The 23029-nt window shown below is 42.7% G+C and overlaps 3 protein-coding genes across 5 annotated transcripts in view; 1 reads left to right on the forward strand and 2 right to left on the reverse strand.

Annotated features, from left to right (window-relative positions):
• On the reverse strand, positions 1–5844 carry btr33 (bloodthirsty-related gene family, member 33). 3 transcript variants are annotated; one of them, XM_047329823.1, is made up of 10 exons: positions 5707–5844; positions 3307–3423; positions 2182–2754; positions 1977–2072; positions 1606–1839; positions 1288–1435; positions 1111–1137; positions 693–838; positions 435–585; positions 1–248 (listed from the first exon to the last, which is right to left on the reverse strand). In XM_047329823.1, the coding sequence occupies exons 1-10, from the start codon at positions 5794–5796 to the stop codon at positions 154–156; spliced, it is 1677 nt and encodes a 558-aa protein (XP_047185779.1). In that variant the 5' UTR covers positions 5797–5844; the 3' UTR covers positions 1–153. The 3 variants fall into 3 exon arrangements, with proteins under 3 accessions (XP_047185779.1, XP_035481637.2, XP_035481638.2); XM_035625744.2 differs by having other exon boundaries at positions 1–585; positions 5707–5839; XM_035625745.2 differs by lacking the exon at positions 3307–3423 and having other exon boundaries at positions 1–585; positions 5707–5838.
• si:dkey-183c6.8 (protein O-GlcNAcase) lies at positions 5330–22858 on the forward strand. The gene is made up of 18 exons (XM_035625741.2): positions 5330–5809; positions 6346–6617; positions 8054–8105; positions 11342–11439; positions 11651–11781; positions 11898–12069; positions 12165–12263; positions 12598–12867; positions 15013–15099; positions 15336–15766; positions 15917–16091; positions 16811–16867; positions 17275–17360; positions 17492–17596; positions 18109–18200; positions 18710–18899; positions 20012–20171; positions 20647–22858. The coding sequence occupies exons 2-18, from the start codon at positions 6578–6580 to the stop codon at positions 20781–20783; spliced, it is 2382 nt and encodes a 793-aa protein (XP_035481634.1). The 5' UTR covers positions 5330–5809; positions 6346–6577; the 3' UTR covers positions 20784–22858.
• Positions 20636–23029, reverse strand: part of si:dkey-183c6.7 (urea transporter 2) — a 19015-nt gene continuing 16621 nt past the window's right edge. Inside the window, exon 9 of the mRNA XM_035625754.2 lies at positions 20636–20774. The gene's annotated coding sequence lies outside the window, so the exon portion shown is untranslated. The remainder of the gene's footprint in view (positions 20775–23029) is intronic.

The following is a 23029-nucleotide window of genomic DNA, read 5'->3' on the forward strand; positions in this document are numbered from 1 at the left end:
CCAATTAAACAATTAAAAGTTTATTGAGGGAGGGATCATATCTCTGTACAAATGATTATGGGGGACAGTGTTTCAGATGACACAAACAGTTTTAAATTGTTTAAAATAGAAAAATCTTGGGATGAAAACAAGACAGTGAATATACATTTTACATCATATGGTTACAGCATCTAAATCCCGGCTTCCTTCGACTCCACTGACAGGACGGATGATGAGTGGTGATTTGTTGTCGGCGCTGTCACTCATTTCTGGGTTAAAAAATGGAAATATGGCCTCAGTGAACTGGAACTGTTTAAAGGAATAGATGTGTGACTGGGCCTTTGCATCGTAAAAGGACACCGTCCCATCCTCATAATCCACAAACACCCCAACCACCTGCGGCCTCTGAGAGAGACACAACAGCTCTGCCTTTCCCGCACATGCCCTGTACTCACTGCCCTTCCTCAGGCAAACAGTCCAATAGCCGTCCTCTGGGCACAGGGTCACCACACCTTTCCTGTTGACTGACTGCTGAGCTACACCCAAGTCCCACGCACTCTTGTCTCCCACGTCCACCTCCCAGTAGTGCCTCCCTGTGGTGAAACCCTGTACAGCAAGATCGTGTCAGATCACTGGTCATTCCTGAGAATGTGAAACAGAGAGGCCTTATATTCAAACAGGGACAAACACGTCCGAGCCACATCTTTATGTACCTGGGTGGCGAGGACACATGGTGCAGTGTCGAAACGCTCCTGTGCGTCCACCAGTTTCTGTTCAGCATCTCCATCACAGACCTGTCTCCCATCCTCTGACAGTACCAGCCAGGGGTTGGCTGTCCTCGGGTCCAGATGAACATCAACTGGTAGACAGACACAGTTTATAAGGTAATACAGGTAATATCCAGTTGCATCGATATAACTATCATGCGCAGTAAACAAGGTGCACAGACAAATTATGAAAGGATGAAGTGAAATTTTGCTATGTTTTTATGGCTGACAAAATAAATCCATCAATAAACCAAAACTATAACTGAAACAATTCATCACTTAGATTGTGGTAATGAATTAACTGTTCTGGAAATTCATTAAGCAATAAATATAAAATTAAATCATTTGCTGATGTCAGACATACCCGCACACTGCTGTATCTCCTCGTGCTCTGTGAGATAATTAGAACATATGAACCAAAATGAGAAAAACAGCATTCATGTATTCAAGCTGTGATCGGTGACGGCGAGTATTTAATTGCTGCTGTTACAGAGTGTGGTCCTGTGGCGCAGAGGAATGAGGAATATTTCTACAAGCTGACCTTGAATGGAAAGCTTTTTCAGAGCCAACCGGAGCTGCTCCTCAGACTTTGCCAGCGCTCTCCTTACATCCCCCAAACATGTGTGTGAATGGACAATGACGTCGGAGCAGGCTTTGGCGGAGGGAGGAAGACTCAGAGCTGGAAACCTCTGACATGATAGGTCAAATAAGATAGAATGGGCTTAAAAGCAGAGATGACAAGACAATTTGACAGGAGATGAATGAGGAATGATCAAACTAAAATCTCCTAATATTTGTCCATGCTCATGATGACAATTACTCGGACTGCCCATCATGCTGCGGTGGGTCGAATCCTGACCTGCAGAAGATGGAGGTGGTCCCCAGAGTGAGAAAGCTGCTCCATCTCACTTCTCCTCCTCTCCAGCTCAGTGATTTCCAGCTCCAGCTCTGTGAAGAGCCTCGCTGCCCTCTGTTCTGCTGCCGTCTGCTTCTCCTGGATCATTTTCACCAGCTCAGCCTGGATTCTCTCCATGGAACGAAACAGGGCAGAGAAGACCGCCACGCTTTCCTTGATGTCCCTCTCTGAGTTTTTCTGGAGACAATGAATAAGGACAAATTAAAGTCCATTGTTGCATATGGGGTCCAAAAGTCATATTGGGCGTCACAATTGCCCAGTTGTCTTACAGAAAACATCCAGTTCATTTCTTCTGTGACCTTATGTCAACTAACTTTGCTGAGCTCCACTGAGTGTTTGATCTCCTCCACTTTCTGCAGCCGGTCCTGGATCATCTGCTGAACATGCGCCTCGATCCTTTTCATCTGAGCCTGAACGTCCCAACAACAGGAATCAAAAGCAAAACTGATATCCCCGTCTAAAAACTGCCACAGTCACAATTATGTCACAGTGATGATGATGAGGAGTTCAGGACCTCACCTTCTTCTCCTGACTCTCACGCTCCACTGGGACGGTGTCGTGACAGCGGTGGTCGCTCTCGGTGCACAGCACACACACACACCTCTGGTCGCTCCTGCAATACAGCTCCAGGAGCCGACTGTGCCTTTTACACATCCTGTTCTCCAGCATTGTGACAGGTTCAATGAGCTTGTGAGCCTTCAAGGTGGCAACTCTCAGGTGAGGCTCCAGGTGACTCTCACAATATGAGGTCAGACACACGAGGCAGGACTTCAAGGCCTTTGCTTGTTTCCCGACACAAGGATCACAATATATGCTTTTTTCCACGATTGACATGATGCCATTCTGCCTTCTTACTCGGATCTGCTCAGACATTTCCTTGGCAAAATAGTTCTCACAAAGCTCCGGACGGCCCTCGAAGGCCGCCTGACATTTGGGACAGCTGATGGCAACGCTTTCACCCCAGTGTGATGTGATGCACGTGAAGCAGAAGCTGTGACCACAGGGGATGGAGACGGGCTCGGAGAAAACATCCAGACAGATGCAACATTGGAACTGCACATCTGACAGGAGAACACTGGGGGAAGCCATGACCTGAGAATTACATGAGCGGATTATGAAGGAGAAATGAATCATTATTTACATTCTGAGTCAAAGAGGAAATATATTTTGGTAACATTATCGATCACATTATATAAAGGCATAACCACTGAATATCTTTTTCTCGTTAATGCAGGCACTAAAAGTAGTTGTGTGACAGCAAGAAACATCTGAACTTTATCATTAACTTTGAACAATTCACAGCAGCCCGGTGGCCAAAGTCCAGTTGCATGGTCATGACTCAGCTTCTCATTCACTCTCAGAAACTCTAAGCTTCATTTCAAAATCCAAATACTAACAAGCATGCTACTTTCCACCCAGAGTAATTCGTCAACCTGAGTGTGTCTGTGATGAATGACTGCGCACCCCAGAAGGAGATGGCTTCAAAAATGACTCCCTTATATACCACCCCCCCCCCCCCCCACACACACACACACACACACCCCCCCACCGTCTATGGCCTGGCACAAGACAAAGCAGAAACATCCCTGAAGTAACAGTTTTTTGTTTAATAAAAAGGCTTAAACATCTATTTGTTTCACTTACCTTGTTGCTCAACGTGAAACTTGACCTCTGAGGTAGCAAAGGCAAACACTGGTATAGCGCCGAAGTCCTCCTGGTTTTGCTGTTACCACTCCCTCTGGGACTTATTCCCCCATGGAGCTTTATAACCAACATGGTGTTTCCGAGGTGGGAGGAGAAAGTCTTACCTTTACTCAGTTTGTTTTGTCCAGCTTTTTTTTGTATTGTAAAATAGTATGGTCTGTGTGCTGCTTTGAAATGCACTGACCGACAACAAGGAAGTACCTGAATAAACTCCAGTCACATTTGACACTGACAGCACTCCTTTATTTCATACTGACATAAACAAATTACAGCACGATGCACAGTATGTATTTGCACACAGGATTTGACCAGCATTAGATAAGCATCTTAATATGCATATTGGTTTTGAGAGACTGATCCCTGCAACTGTATCAGCTACGTGCAGTGCATTAAGTAAAACTGTTCTCTGTAAATTTTTTCTTTCAAAATCTCACATGTTGCCGAACACATAAGGTTGTTTTGTGGACTTACTGAAAACTTTTTCTCAGTTTCATTGGCCAGACCTGATGGCTGACCTGCCATCATTTCACCCACTGTAATTGAATTTAATTCCAGCAAGGGGTGCTCACAGTCAGATTTACACAGTGGCCTACTTACAATATTCTCAATGATTCTCAAATGTATTTGTTAGGCTACAATCACAAATATTACAACGCAATATCATTGTAAGTTTAAATTGTGTTTAAAAATGTTGAGCTTTAAAGTTAACAGGACCCAAATTGCAGACCACAGACTATGCAGGTAGAAAGAAAGGTGAGTTAAAAAAGAAGCTTATGGTCTTTTGTCTGAGGCAGATGGTCAGGCAAAAAGAAACGCAGGGGATCCAAACAAAAAAACAACTCAAGTTGCAAATAGGAAAAACTCAAGTAGGGGACCAAAGACTAAAACTAAAAAGAACTAAAAAGGTAAAAATCCAAACAACTGTAATAGAAATCCAAAAATCCAAACGTACAAATCAAATTTCCCAAAACAAGGAGATTACAAACCCGAAATTCCAAAGAACTTAAATTCAAATCCAAAAAACAAGTCCAAACTGAATATTAAAAAGTCCACAAAATAATTTTAAGTCCTCAACAGCAACAGGTCTTAACAAAAAAGTGCTTCAACGCAATACTACAATAAACCAGACAGAAAGTAGGTCAGATTAGTATATTGGCCTGAGCATAAGATGCAGAGTTATGCTTATTATACTGACAGCTTTTGAAATGGTTTTCTGGAAAGCATTATGAATATAGCAGTGAATTCATTACATAATGTGACACATTAAGTCAGAGTGGGATTATCAAGCCACTCACTCCTGTGCTCTGTCTCTCTGTGTGTGTGTCTCTCTCTCACACACACACACACACACACACACACACACACACACACACACACACACACACACACACACACACACACACACACACACACACACACACACACACACACACACACACACACACACACACACACACACACCTTGCCCATCTTGCATGGCATGAGACCCAGAGAGAGCACGGTTGCCTTCACGGCAACCGGAAAAAATCTGAAATCAATAACTTTTTGGTTTTAGACACATGAATGTCAAAAACAAATCTGATTGACACGAGCTGTGACACTGTTTACACACAATGGTATTGACCTAGGCAAAGTGCCTTGAGACAATGTATGTTGTGATTTGGCGCTATACAAATAAAAAATTGAAACCACTGCCATTATACAGAATGACAGTGAATAAAAAAACAATATATTTGTTTTAAAGGTTTTCTTTCTCAATAGCTCACTCACTTATAAATGTACTGACACCACACCGACTCTCATGTGTCTGTGAAATCCTCTCCCAACTTTCACAGCTGTTTTTTTGTGCAAAAGATGGGCAAATCCCTTTGCATCCTCATCAGTGAGCATTTTTGCTTCATTATGCATATTTAAGTTTATAAGTTTTTCTTTTTCAATGGCTCCCTATAGTATATTTACAATCTATGCCCATTGAATGTAAATATAGGACAGTAACAATCCATAACCAAAAACATTCCAATTAAAATCCAGAGTACAAATATGGGATAAGATCAAGCCAAACTTTGACAAAGAAAAACCTTGAAATATGCATATTAAAGAAAGAAAACAACATTAGTTGTATTACTCAAAATGTTTCTATTAACACAGAATGAAACTACTACGTGTAACTCCTCTACACCAAGGTACGCCACTGAATAGCTCACAAAGTTAGCATCTATGTTAAGCTAGTTGGGGGAAACCCATTAGCTGATCCTTAGCCAAGGAGTTGGTGACGGAGCGCGACTTGGAGGGCACGAGGAGGACGGTCTGTGCAGGTGGAGGTGCGTGGCGACGCTGTACCTTTACAACTGAAGGTTTTAATCCTCCTCCAGGACGTTGAGTTGCATCGTGGCGCCATTTCCCCCCGTCACACCGTCGGCGCTGTTCCATTATGCCGCTCCAGGTGAGCCAGGCGAGCCAGGCGAGCCAGGCCCACGAAGCAGCGGGGCACAACACCAGGCCCAAGATGAATGGAACTCAGCCCTTGTTAATACAAGATGAATGGAACTCAGCCCTTGTTAATACCAACACGAGCTACATCCGGGCCTTTTCCCTGCTGTGTCCAAATAGCAGCGATGTGTCTGTGTATGGAACGTACTCCACAAAATTGCTTTTTGTGGAGTACGGTGGTTTGCGATTTTGACAGGATTTCTGCTGTAGTAATATTCGTGCAACGCAATGATTTCATAAGAGGTCTTTAAAATGTACACGTTGTGTCTTTATTCTAGCACGCTGTATTGTTTTATTGCCCTATTTATTATTATAGTTCAAACCTAATTTGAACCCTTCTTTTAAAAAATGTGAGCTTTCTTAATTTAGTTCGCAACAACAAATATGCACATCTCTGGCAGAATGTTGTTGAAAAACAACAACAACAACAACAACTCAAAGAGAAGTAACTCTGGCAAAAGAAATGACTCGTTCGTATTGTACCCGCAGTTTACAGCTGCGGTGCTCGCAATTGGGAGTTTCCGCTGAGCACCTGAACGCAGCACGAGAACTCCAGCGAAGGAGAGGGACTTGAGTGAGAGGAAGAGGAGGAGGAGGAGGAGGCAGATCGAGGGGAAGCATGAAGAATATCCCCGGAATCTAGGCTGACGGACGGGGAGAGCATCTCGTCTTCCCTCGCTCATTTAGGGGCCGACCGGAGGCGGCGGGGGCTGAGGACAGGATGGAGAAGAGGAATCCGTTTCTTTGTGGGGTAGTGGAAGGTACGTAACCTCCAGTCTGCTCATGTGTCCCCCCCCCCACCTTACCTCGCAGTGATTTTGAATATACCACCGTCTGACCTACATTTGCAACCCACCGTTTTGCCACCTATTGTAAGAAGGGGCGTGGGAGTGCTGATGTGTGCATGAAGCCTGACGTTGGTCGGATGGAAAGGTCTTAATGAAATGATGTGGTGGTGATCAGTCAGGCTTGAAGTGGAGATCAGGCGTTGAAAAGCATCCAGCAATGTCTGGGTTCGAAGGCACGATGAAGAAGAAGATGATGATGATGATTCTAATGGTGATGAATAGAATTATGATTGGAAACAAAGATGCTTTGATGATGTTGAGAATGATAATGACCGTCAAGGTGAAGATGGTTGTGATGATGCTGATGCTGATGATGATGTGACTGTAGGCTGTGATGATGTTTTTGGGATTACATGGCAGTAATGATGATAATGTAGTTGGAAACCGCTACTGTAATAGAGGATGTGATAAAGGAGGCTGCAATGATGATGAAACAATGCGAGGAAACCATGAAGAAGAAGAAGACAATCTGAGGACCTCAATAAATATCATTCCGGAGTATTAACATTGGACATGATTATGTTGGATGTGGTAGTGAAGAGGGGAAAATGACCACACTAGCAGTAGTGATGATGATAATAATAATAATAATGATAATAATAATAATGCCAAGATAATAACAGAGCGGCACACACAAAATAATTACTGCCGAAAATGAAATAGAAACTGACGACACACACACACTTGCACTGCTAACTTATTCAAAAACACAAAGGTGGGAGAAGGACCCTGGGATGGCTCTTATTTCTCAAAGACTGCAGCTGGAGATGAATAATGTCTCTGCCAAACACAGAGGGCATGTGACCAAGTACATAAGCTGAGAGCAGAGCTCATTTGCTCTACGTATATGCCCATACATACAGTACAGTAGCTGTAATGTCATAAATGCACCAGAGCGGCATATGAACTGAAAAACAGTACATGGAACTGTAAAAGGCATAATGCTAGTATAGGCCATCATTGTTTCGCGGAGCATCTATTATCCATTCAAAAATAAGGTGGATGCATTTTGTTCAAGTGCATCGTCAGTGAATATGCATATATCTGTCTGAACTGAACATGAAAAGTATGGGAAATTAACATTTGCTGCAAAGATAAGATTTCGAGTAAAAGATTCATATCTGATTCAGGGCTTACACGTACCTGCCTACCATGTCATATGTAGAAAAGGATTACGGTTTATAATAGTAACTTATGGAAGCAGATCCCCTGCATGACTTTGTAGAACTAATCAGTACTGTAAGAGATGTTAATAAGGTGTCATTTTATGTGAGGGATTTGCAGCTTCAGCCACTGCATCAGTAATGTGACATGTCTACACTCATGTGATTGTTATTTTTACACTCCAGGATTCTATGGCAGGCCTTGGTCTATGGATCAGAGGAAAGTCCTCTTCCAATGGTAAGTCTGTCACCACTTTTATAAACTGTTAGTAAACCTGGCGTTCGTCTTCAACCCTGCATGCACTGTACTGTTCTGTATGTGCGTTGTGTGACCACAGGTGCACATGTCATCGTTAGATTTGTCAGAGCGGATGCTTTTGTGTCCGCAGAGCACACGTTTATTTCAGCACCAGGCAGAGCAGGGAGAAAGATCACTGACACAGAATGACACTATAGCAAAGGGCAGGCTCATCCTCAGCCCTGTGGCTCGACCATGGATGACAGGAGGGGGCGAGGGAGGGGGCAGATTTTGTCATGGTGCAAGGGCAGAGACAGAGGATCAAATACAGTATGCCATAGATATTGTTTGAATTTGGTCCAGACGGAAGTGTCTGAACAGCAATCTGATTGATGCAGATTGTGTTGAAATTTTGTGCTGAGCTTCATGGTGCCCAGAGAATGAATTCTTATGACTTTTTCATTATCGATTAATCTGTCGATTATTTTCTCGATTAATCGATTAGTTGTTTTGTCCAAAAATTGCCATAAAATGGTGAAAAATGATGATTGTGTTTCCCCAAACCCTGAGATGATGTTTTGTTTTGTCCTCACACCAAAGATATTCAGTTCACTGTCATAGCGGGGCAAAGAAACCAGAAAACATTCACATTTAAGAAGATGAAATCAGAGAATTTTGACTTTATTTTTCATAGAAACTACTTGAGACGATGAATCGATTATCAAAACAGTTGGCGATTAATTAAGTAGTCGATTACTAATCGATTTACTGTTGTAGCTCTACTGTAGATAATTTATTTAAACAGTTTGTAGAGAATTGTGTCCACTTAACCATTTAGTGAGTTAAGTTTCGCGGAGCTCCAAGCTCTTTATATCCTTTACATAGCAAAAACATTGTTTTGTTTTTTTTCCATGTAGAGACTTTCACACCAGGGAGCTGCTGAGTCAGTGTTGGCCACAGATTATTCACCAGTACTGGTTCAGGGCTGGACTCTCTTTTGCAGATGGGACCCAAGCATCATCCATCCATCCATCCATCACCTACCGCTTTATCCATTTAAGGGTCGTGGGGGGCCTAGAGCCAATCCCAGCTGACATTGGGCAAGAGGCGGGGTTCACCCTGGACAGGTCGCCAGCCTATAGCAGGGCCACATACAGAGACGAACAACCATTCACTCTCATATTCACACCTACGGTCAATTTAGAGTCTCCAATTAACCTAACGTCTTCTTGCTGTGAGGCGACAGCGCTAACCACTACACCACCGTGCAGCCACCGAAGCATCATGACAACGTATAAAGCAAACAGGGTCCTTTGACCCAACAGCACAAAGGAAGCTATTCACTGAGTCCGCTGCAGCATTTGCCATTAACAGTTTCACCAGCTCACAAAGGGAGACGCACTCTTTGAGCCTGAATCAGCTCACAGGCATCTCCATCACAGTGAACTACAGGGAAGTACAAAGAGATATTTCAGTCAACGAGCCATTTAAAGCATCTGCAGGCATTAACATTGAGTCATGTTTATACCTTAATGTTATAAAGGAACCAATTAATTCTCGGTGATACACTGATCTACGAGTGGAACCTCATAAATCCGTTGGGAACTGTGACACACTTTTGTAGTTCCGCAGCCAATAGTAACAGTCGTCCTCCCCAGAGTCCTCCCCAGAGATAAGATGTTCCCTCTGCCTTATGCTCTCCTCTGTTCTTAAATATACAGATCAAAACGTTACATTGCAGCATTTCTGTTCCTATTATCATAATTTTATACAATCATAACATCCAACATACAGTCTTTAACCAGGATAAAGTCACTATAATATGTCCCTAAACTTGTTTTCCTTTTCACGAGACGTGCGCTTCAGTGTGCGTGTTGTCTGTCGCTACAGATGCAGCTGCTTCATGAAGATGCTGCGAGGATGAATCGGACTTCCAAACTTTGTTAGTGTGGCAGCAGCTGAGCGTGTGGGCTCCAGGTTTATTTATAGATCTGCTTTTTTCGACTCAAGTGTGGGGTGTAGGCAAAATTCATATACTGAGTGTTGCATAAGTTTGGAAGAGTGGTGCTGGCTGTGGATGTGTCTACAGTACATTATTATATTGTGTGTGTGTGTGTGTGTGTGTGTGTGTGTGTGTGTGTGTGTGTGTGAAAAATTTGTGTGGATGCGACTTACATACCATCTGTCCAGGAAATGAAGCAGAGAGAGAAAGAGAGAACACAGTCCTCCCATAAATGACACGAAAGACAAGACCTGGTCCATGTCCAGAAAAAGAGAAAGAGAGAGTGTGTGTGTGTGTATGTGTGTGTGTGTGTGTGCGCGTGCGTGCGTGCATGCGGGCGTGCATGCGTGTTTGCTGATGTAGCTGTTGTTTCACTCCTAGTAGTATGCTCTATTTATAATTCAGGAGGTCATTTCCTGTAACTGAACTGGCCATGGAGCGCCACGATCGATACACTGGATCTATTTTCTTGCTGCTTGTTGTTTTTTCCCCCCTTGCCTCATTCATTCACTGCCTCTCCAGGAGTCGAACCTGACAAGTGATATAATTGATGCAAAGTAATATAATTACTTTGCATCAAAGTAAATAATATTTACAAAAATATTTACAGAACAAATGATATATTATTTAAATCAAGCAGAATGTAACACAGACATGCACACTTTCTTCTGTCACTTGTCATTTGATTAGTCAAATGTGTCACGTTGCAAATTCTATTGCAAATTTAGTGTCCCAGCTGGCAAACCTTTAAACTGCTTCGGCATTCTTTTCTTATACTTCACTTGGAGTTTACTTTGCTTCATTTGTAAATGGTTCCTTTGGATCTGCAATCTTTTCATGGTGGACTGGTTCTTCCTTCCAACTTTCCAAGAGGTTTTCAATTTAGCAAATTGAATTAGGGAAAACAAAAGTCCTTCCAGGCTGTTGTCTCCCTCAGGTTCTCATAACTTTTTCCTACAAAAAAAACTGTAGTTGATTCAAAAGTGAAATGTATGAATGAAATAAAAAATTATAATCAAATAAATTATTGAATATTGCTTTGATCTTGATAAAGAAATGATTTTGTAATAGAAAAGAAACCAAAGCTTCATTTCAACAAAGCGTCTTTTGCATCGAGTTGTCATTACATGAAAGTTTGATATGTGAAATTGAAAACCATCTTTTAATGTCTTTTTGTAGACATCGTGTTCCTGATTCACAGATTTAGCAATTTGTCCTCGTCTTTGTCCACCAGGATGCAACATTGGGGGTTGAACACGTACCTGTATGGTCCCAAAGATGACCTAAAGCACAGACTGTTGTGGAGAGAAGTCTACTCTCCTGAAGAGGAGGGTAAGGACATCCTGTTCACCCATTTGTCCATCTTTGTATCAGAGCATTCATCCAACTGTGTACGCAAATTTTTAACAAACTGTTTGTCTGACAATGTTATAGGAGTGCAATACATTTTTTTTTTTTTACATTTTATGCTCATTTGATGCCAAAGTGTCTCATTTTTGTCTCACCTAGAATTTTAAATCCAAGACTCTTTCTCTCCTCTCAGTTCAGTTGCGTACTCTCATAGTGGAGGCCCAGTCTCGAGGCCTGAGGTTTGTTTACGCCCTCTCTCCTGGTCAGGATATCGTCTTCTCTTCTTCCTGTGACCTGACACTGCTCAAACGCAAGCTGAGACAGGTATTTAAACATGCAATAAGATAATCGATACAACTGAAATGTAATCGTTTCATGGTTTGACCCTCTGTTTCTTCAATCTCTCATATATAAACTCCTCTCTCTCTCGCTCTCTCTAGGTATCAGACCTGGGTTGCCAGGCCTTTGCCATTCTGTTTGACGACATCGATCACTCCATGTGTCAGGCCGACAGTGAGGCCTTCTCTTCATTCGCCCATGCTCAGGTCAATGTAACCAATGAGATTTATCGGTTCCTGGGGGAACCACCCGTCTTCCTCTTTTGCCCGACAGGTAGGACTCGAGGCGGAAATGTGTGATCTACAGGATTTCATAAAACTGCTCATTAATCCTCATGAATAAATGTGACTCGCTCCCTCTCCCTATAGAATACTGTGGTGCTCTGTGTTCTCCCAGTGTGTCTAAGTCTCCCTACCTGCAGACTGTTGGAGAGGACCTTCTGAACAACATCACAGTAATATGGACAGGTGAGAAACGAATACAAAGTTAATTGGTCAGTATGAAGTTAACTTGATTAGTAAAATATGTCAAAATAAAGGCAGAGGAAAATATGTCACGTGGCAAATTTTGCGACCTAGCTGGCAAACTTTTGAACTACTTTGGCATTGTTGTCTTATACTGTACCTGGACCTTTATTTCTTCAGATCTGCAACCTTTTTGTAATGGACTGGGTCTTCCCAACTGTCTGAAAGGTTTTCACTGTAGGAAACTGAATTAGGAAAACAGAAGTACTTCCATGATGTTGTCTCTCGCAGATTTGCCTGTATCTCAAAATCTTCCCCCCCCGTCTTGGTCCCACAGGCAGTAAGGTCATCTCTAGGAAGCTGTCTGCAGACTGCCTGGCGGAGGTGGAGTCTGTCCTGCAGCGCCCTCCGCTCATCTGGGACAATCTGCACGCCAATGACTATGACTCCAGGCGTCTCTTCCTGGGGCCTTTCAAGGGCCGAGAGCCTCAGCTGAAGAGCCACCTCAGGGGCCTGTTGCTCAACCCTAACTGCGAGTTTGAAGCCAACTATATCCCGCTGCATACGCTGGGGAGCTGGCACAGAGCTGGGGAGGAGGAGAGGAAAGGTGAGGGGGGCCCTGAAGGAAGGCAGATGGGAGGCGGGAGTATGAGACAGGAGATGTCCCAAGTTAATAAAGGAATATTGGCTCTGCCAGACAACAGCCATGTACATTTAGTCTCGTTGCTTCCGCAGAAATGTTTAATAAGCCAGCGTTGCTGGGCAGCAAACACAATTTTAACCACCAGACGAAATTTGTATCTAATATTACTCAACGTCTAAATGAACTTCGGAGGATTAAAAGCTCCAGCTGTTGTCCTGGACAAAGCCTCTCGATGTGATTGAGCTGCACCAGTTTCATTCATCTTCATCCTCTCTCAAAGTGAAGTGACAGAAACAGTTAAAAGTGCAATCCTATTGTTTAAAGTACGGCATACTGTGAGACTTTGTGACAGACTTCTATAATGATGGAGCCCTTGCATAACCTCAATTGGACATTTGGTTCATATTATTTTGTATTTAATTTACCCTGACAGTAAAACAGACTTGAAAATACAGTCAGAGCAAGAAAGAAGAAAGAAAAGTGCAGGAGAAACCACTGTGGCGTGTGATGTTTTTCTGAAGACTAAGTGGAGGGAGAGACGGCGACGGAGGAGTGATTGTGTTGTGTGATGAAGGAAGAAATGAGAAGAGCGGAGAAACAAGGCAGAGCCGCTGTCAGTTAGGGGAGGAGAAAACTGATGAAGGGCATGATGTGGATGGAAATGGAGGAATAATTTAATAATACATTTTAATGATTCCACGAGAGGGAGGAGGACAGAGTGTTGGTAGTATGAGAACTAATTACTTTATGCAGTGTTTTCGTGTGGTCGGGATTTAACTTTGATTTCTAGTGTGGTTCAAATTTGACAAAAATACTACAAAACAAGAGTAACATCTACTGTCTGGAGTAGGAAGAGTTATAATAATAATAATAATAATAAGTTTATTTCTATAGCGCTTTTCACAGACACAAGTCACAAAGTGCTCTACACAGCAATAGTAATACGAGTAATAAAAACTGTACAATTACCGAACACAATAAAAGCAGTGAAAATAAAAAAAAGAAATAAAAAAATATAATTAAATAAAATTATGGGGCTGTTACATACCAAGTTACCTTAAAGCTAGTCAAGAAGTCACGGAACTAGCAGACTGTAGGCCGATTGGTAGGGTGTTCCATAGCTTAGGGGCCCCTGATTCAAATGCTCGGTCACCACGAGTCTTAAGGCGAGTGTATGGAACTGAAAGCAGGTTATTAAGTTTGATCTGAGGGATTGAGGTTGACTATACGGGTGCAGCAGTTCAGATATATATGATATATACAGCTTGGTAGGTGAGAGTAAGAATTTTGAACTGGATCCTGAATGGGACAGGGAGCCAGTGAATTGATTCGAGCACCGGGGTCATGTGGGATCGTCTGTTTATCTTACTTATCAAACGTGCGGCGGCATTTTGGACGACCTGAAGTTGGTCAAGAGAAGATATACTGAGGGAGGAGAATAGAGCGTTACAGTAGTCGATGCGAGATGAGATGAAAGCAGGTGTGAGCATTTCAAGTTCCATGTTCGAGATTATGGATCTTAGTTTGCTGATGTTGCGTAGGCGAGAGTAACAGGATCTGGTCAGCTGCTTGACATGGGTGTCAAATAGTGTTGAATGGTCAAAGATTACACCTAAGTTGCGAAGGTTGGAGCGAGCAGCAGAGGAGAGGGGTCCTATGTTCTGTAAGATGATGGGAACCACTCTCTCTGGAGCAAGGAGGTTGTAGGTTGGCGATCAATCAATAGTGCTTTTATCTTCAGCATTTTAAGATGATCATTCATTTTCCTTTTCTGAACAGCCTTTGTTTACGTGACTTGCATTCCTGGGCTCTTTTTTTGTGTGGTGCTGTATTTAACATTGTGGAAACTGTGTGAAGTGTTATTTTCACAGTTCGGTTTATCCATTGACTGTAGCTTGAACATAAAAACAGCAAACTCAAGATAAGTTGTGTTCTGAAAAAAGGTGCATTTCTTCTTTTATACCTGTGCATGAATATTGCAGTTAGAAGAAAAGTATGTGTGGGTAGTTTTGCCCCCTTGACTGACAATGACAGTGGTTTTCTGTATTGTGTGAATAAATGTAATTTAGTATCGTCATATATAATAACCACATGTTGTAATTGCTCCAGATGAAGAGTCTGACTACTGTCCTGATAGAGCTCTGTCTGCTGCACTACACGATTGGATGGAGGAACTCAACCAACCGCTGCAAGCAGGTAAAAGACTGTGATTTGGATCTGTGCTTGTACCTGTGTGTTTGGAACTCAAACACGTCGGCTGCTCAGTCACTTTCATGATCTTTGAACGGACCAATGAAATCAATATATACCTTCATTTTTTCTCAGTGCACCGTTGACAGCAAAGCAAACAACCATACAAAAAGTCTATTAACCACAGTATTATATTTGTGTTTTAAAACAATGTACTGTATGTTTTTTTTTAATTGTTTTAGGTCGGCAGTGCACACGAGCAGACCATCGTTCCTCTGCTCAGTCCCGCTGCAAAACCCCTGACAGATCTGAAGGGGCCTCTACATTCAGAGGAACTTCGTCTGTGGCCAAACTCCCCGTCTTCCCCCTGAACTCTAGCTCACCGCCGTCATCACCCACTAAGGGGGAGAGGGAGCCTGGCCTAAGCAATCACGAACCTCCAGGATCCAGACCTGGTGCACCCTCAGGGGGATGCCGAGGACAGAAGGCCCAGGGTCGGGCGCTGTGTGGTGGGAAGGGCCTGCTAAGTGAGTCCCAGGTGCGGCTGCTGGTTGGTCTTCACTATCTTCCCCATGAACACGGCCCGTCTGCCCAGAAACTGCTCCAGGATCTGACCTGGCTTAAATCAAACTGCCACCTTGTCAGCGCCAACAGCAAAAAGGCACCTCTGAAGGTTGGTGTCTGCTCTGCAGAAGCATATGTGACATCTTTACATCGGGGTCTTTTCTCAGTCAAACATAAACTTATGCGGTATGTGAGGGCCCGAAATTCACAATCGCATTGTCCTTATTACCTTGTCCTGTGCGTGTATGCATGTCGCCAGGTTGATGAGTGGCGCGGTCGGGCCTCCAGGTTCCTGTCTCTGTGTGAGGACGTAGCACAGCTCCACTGCAGCGTGGTGGGTGGGGCCAACAGAGCTGTGCTCTATGACCTTTACCCTTATGTGTGGGACCTGAGGAACACGGCTCTGGTGGCAAAGGCCTTCATATGCTGGCTGGGTAGGGACCATACTGCAATACTTTTACTGTACTAACCTGCTGCATACTGTGTTGGGGTGTGGTATAGTTTAATAATAATAAAGAATGGTATAGCCAACCAGTCGTACTATACTAGGTTCTACCTACTACACTACGATTATACTTTAGTATAGTATATCATAGCTTAGTATACTGAACTTTATAATATTTTGTATAGTACTAGTATACTACAATATACAATGCTCTAGTATTGCACAGTATAACATAGCACAGCTTACAATGGTATAGCTAACCAGTCATACTATACTAGCTACTACCTGTACTAAACATCTAGTATACTTTAGTATACTGAACTTTAGTATAGGATGTACAGTATAGTATAACATAGTACAGCTTATTATAGTTATAGTAGTACTGTACTACCTTCTAACTATACTTTACTCCTAGTATGTCATAGCTTAGTATACTGAATTTTAGTATAGGATGTACAGTATAGTATAACATAGTACAGCTTATTATAGTTATAGTAGTACTGCACTACCTACTAACTATACTTTACTCCTAGTATGTCATAGCTTAGTATACTGAATTTTAGTATAGTATACTATAGCACAACTTAGTATACTTTACAAACGCAGTATATGTAAAAGGATAGGTAGATTAGTTCGGCGTTGCCGTCTCATCTTAATCACTGTTTGACGCCATACACTCCGCCCCATCCACTCACTTCCCTGTCTTAGATGGGCGAGTGTTGAGTGACAGCTCCACCCTGGGCTCCTGGAGAAACTGCTTCCACTGTGAGTAGTCGTGACCCTTAAACTTTTTGTCTCCTTGTCGTCGCCTGGATAAACTAACTGCAAGTAGCCTCTGCTGCACAAAGTCTTCCTCAGTTCGTGAATCCGGCCCGACAAATTGCCACTCAACATTCAGTCGTCATTTCTCAGCTCAGTGGAGCTGCCATTGTTAATTGTGCAGTGGGGACCAACCCAACAGTTATGATTCCAATATTTATGGCAGCAGCATTAAAGAAAAAAATGAATCATTTCAGCATTTCAACATCTCTCAAAGAGCTGTAATGCTGTAAAACACTGACATTTTATGCTGCCATAAATATATAAAGCAGGTGTAACTGTGATTATTTTCCATGTCAGCTGATAACTGTCCAGGCATTTTATTGTCTTTGATTGGTTCTTGCCTGTGATAGGGTGTGGGAAGACCACTGGAGCGGACCTACTGGGCGTGGAGTCAGAGCCATGGGCGTTCAAAGGGGGCATTTCTGGGGAGGTGCAGGTAGGACGTGTTTGGATAATGTCATTTTCCATGGATCTTTTTCAAAATGTCTAAGTCAAATAATTGACTTGGTAGTTCAATCGTTTCACAACTCCCTCATGTAGGTGTGTTTGTTTTTGTGTGGTGTGTAGATGCTTCTCCCAATAGGCAGCAGCAGTGAACTCTTCAGTCACCCACCTCCTCTCTTCCCTACCTCTCGTCTTTATAACATCAGGCCCTACCACAACAAGGACAAGGTGTGTAGTCACGCACGCACACACACACACACACACACACACACACACACACACACACACACACACACGTGCACACACACACACACACACACACACACACACGTGCACACACACACACACACACGCGCACACACGTGCACACACACACACACGTGCACACACACACACACACACACACACACACACAGACACAGACACAGACACACACACACACACACCTGTGGCAACTGAACAGTTCCAGCATAAATCCAGGGAGGAAGAACATTTGTAGGTCATGCAGACGCTCCGACTCGATGATGGAAAGTCATAGAAAATGTATGGATTTTTGAGTCAGCGACACAGTAGGATCCTTATACAGGAAAATTATGCAAAATTAAACTTGAGTTTTTAAAGGACCCTGATAGTTCATTCACCTGTACATTTTTGTTCAAGACTCTCTGTGGTGTGGGTAACCGGAGACATGAAATCACAGCAATCTCTCAAACTGATCGTATATTTGTGTGTGTGTGCAGCTGGAGTTGTATCGGATGGTCCGCCAACTTCACCTGAGGACTCAGGGTGGCCAAGAGTCCAGTTTTGCTCACCCAGATGTCGTTGGAGACCGGTAGGTGTTTGTGAGAGAGAAAAAGGGGAGGCGTGAGGCAAAGTCATCTGCATTTCACAACATTTCCACCATAGATATCACATTAGATCGCTATACTCACATATTTTCATGCTATGCACTGACGACAGCTGGAGCTGAAAGGCATTATGTTTTTGGGTTGTCTGTCCACCCATCCAACTCTCATCAACGGGATATCTCAGCAGGGCTGTGAAGCAATTTCTTTGTACTAAGTACAAATGTTCACTTCGACTCAGGGATGACCCAGATTAGAATTTTGTCGTTAAAGGCCACTGTGACCGTACAACACAGAATTCATAGCCTTATGACAAAATAAACGTAATCTAATCATATCTTTTATTAAATTCCTTAAAAGTCTTGTTTACATATACTGTATGAATCTGGGCAGACATTAATGTAAAACTGCAACTTGACCGGTTGGCGGAGACACAACCAAAAGGCGGTGATTCTAGTTTTTAAGTTGCAACGTCTTTTCATTTCCATACATGTAGATGTCTTGGACCGTGCCTGGCGCTCTGTCCCGAGTATAGCTTCATCCTGGAGGATGAGCTGGGTGTGTGTGGCTGTGTGTTGGGCATCTCAGATGTCCGCTCGTTTGCCAAGCGTTGCCAGGCCAACTGGATCCCTGCCATGAGGGACAAATACCCACCCAAAGGAGGCAACACACAATCCTACACACAGGTGAGTGTGAGGAGTGGAAGGGGCCAAAGAAGTCATTAAACACCCTTTTTTCAACTCCACTATTTAGTTTAAGAGTCTGGTCATTTTACAGACAAGACACTCATACCTAACACACGTGTAAAGTTATGCACGCAAATTGAAAGACATATAAGCACCTGCAGTCAGGCCATCTGGATCCCTCTGTGATGGATTATTTAATAACCTACTGGGAGGCAGGAACACACACAGGTGGATTAGGGATTACTACGCATTTATACAGAATATACAGCACCTTACATTAAAGTACTGTAGTTGAGCGTGGGCGGTATAACGCACATGCAACACGCAGCGTTGGTTACAGTTTTGCTGTTGTCCATCGTGACAAACGGTCCAGTGATCTCAGGCAAAGAGCCAAACGGAACTGGTGGCGAGTCACTCCCTGACACGCGGGGAGGATTTATCTGCCCACTCTGTGCGTCATGGTGCACGCTGACAGTCCCACTTTGGATGACTGTCGTTCACGCTGCAGCCACAGGTGAACAAGCTTCACAGTTGAAGGACTTATCGTTTGTCAGAAGTCAAAATGGCAACAGAGTTAGTAAGTATCTGAAGGGCATCTGTTCCTGCTTGACTGCACATAGGAAAATAACACCAGTGTTTGAAGTAAACACAAAGTACTATGAGTATTTTGTTAGTCATATAGTTGCACTTATGTGTCTTTTACTCACCTAAAAACTGTAATGCAAATGCAATGAAAACCTTTAAAGAAATTAAGGAAAGACAGGCAATTTGGGTCAACACAGTTAATGTGTCAGAGACTGTTGATGTTACAATGCCTTGAATGTATACATAAAAGTAATATGGAGAAAGTCTGAAAGTCATTGTTGGTGTTACATTGCCTGGCAACGTGAAAGTACCCTGATCCAATGAGTTTGTATGGTGCAGTCGGTCAAGTATGGCTCATTAGTATCATCTAGTGGCCACTGAAGGAAACTGCAGCAACATAGCTATATCCACTCAAATGCGAGTTTCCACAACTCTCCTTCAAACAAGCACCAACAAGACAAAGTTCCACCGCATCATCAGCAACGCAGTGTGAATACGTGCTTGTGTCTCCGTTGTCCTCTGTGTAGGATCTGATCCAGCTGATGGAGGAAGACCAGGGCGAGTACCCCGACTCGCTTCTCTATCACTTCCCCTCCCAGCTGCGACTGGACGCCCTGCCTGAGCTGGTGGACGTCAGCGTCAGCCGCACCCTGCTCACGGCCCTTCTCACTGCACTCAAGGCAAACGGTAAAGACAGAACATTGAGTCACTGTTTGTAAGCGTGTGTGTGTTCCTACAAAAGGAAGGTAATGATGTTACAATCTGAAATGTTAAAAACGTCCACATGCATCAATATGGAAGGGTGAAGCAGAGTCAAAGTAACACTTAATATCCTCCATCAATGCGAGCAGGAGTCACATGTCATGCTGCCAAAAGATGTGTTCACGCCACTAAGCTCAGTAGTTGTAAAGGATCTATGAATCTCTTATTTAAATGTATGAACACAAGTATATATTGTGTATTTTTTTGATGAAGTTGGAAAGCAAGAAACTTTTAATGAACGTGTGTGTGTGTGTGTGTGTGTGTGTGTGTGTGTGTGTGTGTGTGTGTGTGTGTGTGTGTGTGTGTGTGTGTGTGTGTGTGTGTGTGTGTGTGTGTGTGTGTGTGTGTGTGTGTGTGTGTGTGTGTGTGTGTGTGTGTGCGCGTGTGTGCGTGCGTGTAGGTTCTCAGGGTGTGTTCTGTGAAGTGCAGCCGACAGACCGTCAGAGGCTGGAGTTCTTGACAAAGATGGGCTTCGTTGAGATCCTCAGAGGAGAAGCCCGGAGCCGAGAGGGAGTGGTGCTGGGGAGGCTGCTCTGAACATAAAACACACACACACACACACACACACACACACACACACACACACATATGTGAAGACACTTGCAGTAGATACAGAGGCAGTTACACAAACCAAAAGTTTTTATTTCATTTTCTGATGGGACAGTCCTGGATTTCTTTGAGTCTGAGTTGCAATAATGGGGGTGAACCCAGATATTTCTGAGGGATTTACAAAACGTAAAATAAGCCTTGAATGTAAACCTTCAGCAGAGTTGTGCTAATCCCTCTGGGATTCTGCCCCTGACTGAGGATTACGAGCCTGAGTCTAATTTGATGTGGGAGCAGAGAGTGAGAACACAGCAGCACCCAAGTTCCCTCTGTGCGACATGTATCTTCAATCATTTTAATTTCTTTTTAAATAGCTATGATCATGGATTTTGGCATTTGCAATGGGTTGATTGCCGCGACCAGGTGAATCCACAGAGAAATCGTTTTTGTCTCCGCAGCTCTCCTCAGCTCCATGGAGCATTTTAGCATCTTTCAGCTCATCGTTTTGTTTTTCTGACCTACAACTTCACGTTTTAGTCACCGTCAGCGCTCTTACTAGTGACGTTTCCAGTCGCAGCGCGCGGTTGTTTTCTGTGCATGAAAGCAATCATTCAGACATATAAGACACATGAAACACACACACATACATAAAAACACACACACACAAAAACCATTGAAAGACATAAGAATGGCTACAAAATTCTCATTTTACTTTCTGCAAGAAAGTGAATGTGGGCTTTCCTAATTGTTTCTTCAAGCAGACTTCTGAAGAACACTGCTTCATAAAGACAATTACTTTATTTTTTTCTTAAAAGTTAGGATTGATTTATTTTCTTGCTCCTGTCCTGTTGGCCAAATAGTCTGCAGACACCAGACCAGACCCAGGCACAACGTCACTGTTTACACTCAGTGCTTAGTTTGGATGAATGATTACATGCATGATCAACGAAACATGGCGTGTACGATAACGTGTGCCGACACTGACACCAACATAAATCATTTCAATGGAATGCTTTAAGGTGGTAATATTGATGAGTATGTGTTACTGGGCTTTTCTCGTCCATCATAGCTATGAAGTCTTTAGGAGAAAATGCGACAAAACGCAACTGCATGCACATTAGAAAACAGACAGAAAAATCATTGAAGTTTTCAGATTTCTGTGCATGAAAGCAATCATTCAGACATATAAGACACATGAAACACACACATACATAAAAACACACACACAAAGACAAACACATACACACTTATCTGGAGTTTACACTTGTTTCAGTTGGATATAATAATAAATACATCTCCCTCATTCAACATTCACACAGTTGTCAGATACATTTCAAGTGTGAATATGTTATATGTTTATTTGTATGGTGTGTGTGTGAGCCAAATATACCAACTCAAAACAGCTACTGTATGTCCTTCTGCCTTTATTACAAACCAAACAAACAAATTAAGCACACACACACACACACACACACACGATAAAAGCACAACAGCACTCACAATCAGATCTTCAACTGAAAGTATGTAGAACTATGAATGTTCTATAAAAAAAATTGTAATGCAGCTTGAAAAAATGACAACCACCATTTGTGGTTAAAATTAAGCTTTACCAATCACTGACTGAAAGGCACTTTTGTACGTCTCTTCTTGTTACCGACCTCATCACCATTGTCTGTGAGGTAGTTCATGGTAAGAGTCTAGTCCCAGAATTATGTATATATATAATTTAAAAAAAAAAGATTCTTAAAGCACTGAAATAGAAATGCATGATGTAAAAAAAACTTTTAGACAAGATGTCATTGTTTGTTACAGCAGGTAGTACACCACATGAGGTAAAGTCTAATTTAAAAATGTGTGTGTATGTGGGTACGTGTGTGTTTGCAAATAGGTCTGGTGATGAGGAATATACGAAAATTTTACACACAGGCAACATGAAGCACTGAAAAACAAAACATTAAAATAATAATTAGAACAATAATAATAACAATAATGAGTTGCCTTCAAACTCTAGGCCTAAGTAGCCGACCACTCCGTCCATTTTAGAAACACATGACTTGTCGTCTGCCTGTACTGAGGTTCATGTACATTTGTTTCACAGTGAAATACAGTAGAGTGTTACTTAGTGTGTCTATGCAGACTAATGAAGGTTAAAATTAATAACTGTAAATTTCATTGTCTTTTCTATTGATAACAGTAAAACTGTCATTTTAAAGATGAAGGATTTTATCGAACTGACT

Source organism: Scophthalmus maximus, chromosome 2, assembly GCF_022379125.1.
Source record: "Scophthalmus maximus strain ysfricsl-2021 chromosome 2, ASM2237912v1, whole genome shotgun sequence".
Classification (NCBI taxonomy): Eukaryota; Metazoa; Chordata; class Actinopteri; order Pleuronectiformes; family Scophthalmidae; genus Scophthalmus; species Scophthalmus maximus.